Source organism: Penaeus monodon, chromosome 7 (assembly GCF_015228065.2).
Source record: "Penaeus monodon isolate SGIC_2016 chromosome 7, NSTDA_Pmon_1, whole genome shotgun sequence".
In the NCBI taxonomy this organism is placed as follows: Eukaryota; Metazoa; Arthropoda; class Malacostraca; order Decapoda; family Penaeidae; genus Penaeus; species Penaeus monodon.
Window position 1 is genome coordinate 37423881 of NC_051392.1, and position 5000 is coordinate 37428880.

A 5000-nucleotide genomic window follows, 5' to 3' on the forward strand; every position below is an offset into this window, starting at 1 on the left:
TATATATTTTTTATAATTATATATATATATTATTTTATATATATATATATTTTATATATAAAATATATATATATAAATTTTATATATATAAAAATATAAATATTTTTATATAAACACATACATATAATACCACACACACCCCCAACACACACACACACACACCCCACAACCACACACACCACACACAAACAAAACACACACACAGGAATATATAAAATTTTTATATATAATTTTATATATATATATAATTAAAATTATAATTTTATGTATATTTATATAATTTTGTATATTTATATAATATGTATATTTTATATATATTTTAAATTTTTTTATATCATTATTTATATTTAATATATTTATTTATTATTATATTTAAAATTTATATATTATTCAAAATTTTATATATGTATACCAAAAATTTTATATTTATATATAAAATATATATGTAAACCCTATAATATATTAAACCAAAATTTTTATGTATACATATTATATTATAATATATATAGATAAATATATATATTATACCCCCAAATATATTTTTAAATTAATTTTAAAAGTTTGTTTTTTGGGGTTTTTTGTTTTTTTTGTGGTTTATTTGGATGTATGTATTTATGTATGTATGTTTACTCTCCCTGGAAAAGGAACTGGGGGGCCCTACCCGTACTCCTTCAAGATCATTACAACAGGGAAAAATACAATTAAGTATCATGCTGTGACCAGGGAGGCTCAAACATGAACCTACCGTTCATAATAATAAATAAATGTATGTATGTATATATATATATATTTTTTAAAAGTTTTAAAAATTTTATTATATAAATTTTATATAACAAAAGGGTACATACATACAACATATACATAAAAAATATACAAAAATACATTTCGATAATTTTACCCTATACATACATAACATTTTACATACATATATTTTACATATACATACAAAAATCAAAATCAATATACATACATATACAAAAATACATATACATATTTTCAAAACCGACAACCACACACACACACACACACACAACCACACACACACACACACACTAACACACCAAAACACACCACACCCCAACAACACCAACACACACAACCCCACAACCCCACATCACACACCCAAAACACACACCCAACACACACACGCCACCAAAACACACACACAACACATACACACACACAAAATACACCCATAACCACACACATACCCACACCCCCATACACACACACACACACACCCCCACACCACACACACACACAACCCCACACCAACACACACACACCAACCCCACACACACACACAACACAAAAAAAAACACACACAACACACCACACACAAAAACACACACACCACACACACACACACAAAAACACACACAAAACACACACACACACACACAAAAAAAAAAAAAAAAAAAAATTATAAAATATATTTATATATATAATAATATAAAATATTTTTTATATATATTTTATTAGGATTAAAATTTTAAGTATTGTTTTTATTTTTTTATATTTTATATATATTTATATATGTATATTTATATATTATTATTTTTTATATAATATATATATGTATATATATATGGATATATTATTATATATATGTATAAAATTTTATGGTTTTATATATGTAATTATGTATAATATATGTATATATATGTATTAATGTATATTGTATATATATATATATATATATATATATATATAAAATGAGTGGTTTCTATATATATATAATTTTTAATTATAAAATATTTTAAAGTTTTGGGGTAACCAAAATATTTTCGTTGGTTTTTTTTGGGAACCAAAAACTTTTTATTTTTGAATTTAAATGAAACATTTTCCCCCCCCCCAAAAACCCCCCCCCAAAACCCCCCCAAAAAAAACTTTTTCCCCTTTTTTCCCCCCTTTTCCCCCCCCCCCCCCCCCCCCCTCCCCCCTCCCCTTCCCCCTCCCCCCCCCACCCCCCTCCCCCTTCCCCCCTCCCCCCTTCCCCCCCCCCCCCCCCCCCTTTTTTCCCCCCCCCCCCCCCCCCCCCCCCCCCCCCCCCCCCCCCCCCCCCCCCCCCTTTTTTTTTTTTTTTTTTTTTTTTTTTTTTTTTTTCCTTTTTTTTTTTTTTTTTTTGCCCTTTTTTTTTTTTTTTTTATTTTTTTTTTTTTTTTTTCTTTTTTTTTTTTTTTTTTTTTTTTTTTTTTCTTTTTCTTTTTTTTCCCCCCTTCTTTTTTCCCCTAATCCCCCCTTTTCTTTTTTTTTTTCTTCCCCCCCCTTTTTTTTTTCCCCCTTTTTTTCCCTTTTTTCCTTTTTTCCTTCCCTTTTTTTTTTTTCCCCCCCTTTTTTCCCCCCCTTTCCCCCTTCCCTTCCCCCTTCCCCCTTTTTCCCCCTTTTTCTCTTTTTCCTCTCCCCCCTTCCCTCCTCCCCTTTTTCCCCCTCTTTTCTCTCTTCTCTCTCCCTCTCTCCCCTTTCTCTCTCCTCTCCCCCTCTCCCCTCTCTCCCCTTCTCTCTCTCTCTTCCCCTCCCCCTTCTCCCCCCCTTTCTCTCTCCTCTCTCTCTCCCCTCTCCTCTCTCTCCCTCTTTCTCTCTCTCCCTCTCTTCTCTCTCTCTCTCCTTTTCCTCTCCCTCTTTTTCCCTCTCTCCTCCCCCCCCTTCCTCTCCTCTCTCCCCCCCCCCCTTCTCCCTCTCTTTTCCCTCCCCCCCTTTTCTCTCCCCCCCCCTTTTTCTCTCTCTCTCTCCCCCTCTCTCTTTTTTCTCTTCCTCTCTCTCTCTCTCCTCTTTTCCCCTTTTCCTCCCCTCTCCCCTCCTCCTCCCCCCCCCCTCCCCTCCTCTCCCTTCTCCCCCTCCTCTCTCTCTCTTCTCTTTTTTCCTTTCTTTCTCTCCCTTTCCCCCCCTTTCCCTCTTCTCCTCTCCTCCCCCTTTCTCTCTCTCCTCTCTCTCTCCCCTCTCTCTCTCTCTCCCTTCTCTCCCCTCTCTCTCTCTCCTCCTTCTCTCTCATCACTCCCCTCTCTCCTCCTCCTTTTTCCCCCCCCTCTCCCCTCCTCTCCCTCCTCCCTCTCTCTCTCCCTCCTCCCTCCTCCCCTTCCTCCTCTCTCTCTCTCTCCTCCTCTCCTCCTTTCCCTCTCTTTTCCCTCTCCCCCCTCTCCCTCTCTTCTCCCTCTCCCCCTCTCTCTCCTCTCTCCCCTCTCATCTCTCCCTCTCCCCTCTCCCTCTCCCCTCTCCCCTCTCCCTTCCCCCCCCTCCCCTCCCCCCCCCCCCTCCCTCTCTTTTTTTCCACCTTTGTTTTCAAATCTTGTGAGACCTTTACAAGAAACCAAGTTCAAGCACCTTAGGGCCTTGCCAAGTCTAAATGCTTCATTCTGATAGAAACAGTGGTATGAGGATTTGAATTTTTGCCTCTACATTCCAAGTACCACATCTTATTCTTGTACTATTTCCTTCTGCCCAGGGTCTGTTCAGAATCCCAAATTTTTCTCCTTGAGCCTCCTCCTTTGAAATTGTATCAAATCTCCATCCAAAATCCTCTAGGACTAAAGGATCTTTCAAGCCTGTGACCCTCCCCACCAAAGACCATCTTGCCCAACAAATTTCTCTAAACGAAAAATGTTTCTTATGTCACAGCTTTGACTTCATTTTCATTCTCTTTACAGGAAAGCCCGGCGGAAGGACCGTGACAATCCCGCTGCACTTGAACAGGAGCACAAGTTATATTTGGAGGAAGCTGTTCTTGAGAGGAAGATACCTGAGACTGATCTCAGGCAACTTGTGGAGTTACCTCCAGGACTTGGATATGAGGAGTGGTTGGCATCTCATAGTAAGTATCTGGCTCTGGGGTTCTTGATTAGGTTTCATGTTAATAATGTCTGGTATTGATGCAGGCTGATGGTTTAGAAACTGTTTATAGATTTTCCAAAGGTTAGCATAATAGTTGTTTGTGCTTCTTGAATTTTTATGTATTTCTACAGTATGTATGTTTTCATATCTAAAAAATGTCAGGAAGAGATACAGAATTTAACATGGCATTTTATATATTAATTTAGTTAAATACTGTGTGTCCTAAATATGTCATTATGTTCTTAAAGTCAATACTGTATCTGTATTACTTGAAATACTTCATAGGTATCTTATGTTTCTGAAAAGTTGTCATTTTGCCCCCCCAAAGAGTTATTAAATTTGCATCTGTATTTCTGCAATGATTACGAGTAAAACAACTTGAATTTTCAACAAAGTTTCCTTACATTTACTTTTAGGAAAATTTTGTTAGAATAGTGCATGCATTGTACTTGAGAATGCATGTATCTGGTTATTCATATTCAAACTGACTTGCATACCAATTCATGTCCATGTTATTTGGTACATTAGTGCAAACATGCTGGACTATGTGCATGCAGATGACCAACAATTATATTTACAAACAGGCTTTTACAAGTGCAGCATTCACACATTCTTGTTCCCCATTTTAGTAAGGTAACATACAGAATGAAGACTGCTATAAGATTAGAAATTTCAGAAGTTATTATAAAGTATATTTTGTAAGGAGAGAGCAAAGCATAAAATGGCTGATCTGTATCACATAATGTGCCTTCTGCACTGTTTTATATATACGTCAGATACTTGACTGCTTTTAGTTGCATGCCTTTAAGATTCTGTGAATATATGATTATTAGTAATTGTAATAATACATCAGTCACAAGGTAGGTCATACTTCTAGCACATTTCTGTCAAAAAGGATCACATTGGGCATGTACACAAACACATAAACACACAAATACATGAGACACACAAAGCACACACACACACTCACACTCACACTTACACACACACACTTACACACACACTCACACACACACACACACACACACACACACACACACACACACACACACACACACACACACACACACACACACACACACACACATATGCATACACACACACATGCATACACACACACACACACACACATAAAAACACACACACACATGCAAAAACACATACACATAAAA

General features: G+C 36.7%; 1 protein-coding gene across 1 annotated transcript in view; it reads left to right on the top strand.

Annotated features, from left to right (window-relative positions):
* The window catches only part of LOC119575245 (MOB kinase activator-like 2), a 17871-nt gene that overhangs the window by 3995 nt on the left and 8876 nt on the right, over window positions 1–5000 (top strand). The window contains exon 2 of the mRNA XM_037922750.1: window positions 3645–3808. Within this exon, the coding sequence (XP_037778678.1) occupies window positions 3645–3808 (164 nt within the window). The remainder of the gene's footprint in view (window positions 1–3644; window positions 3809–5000) is intronic.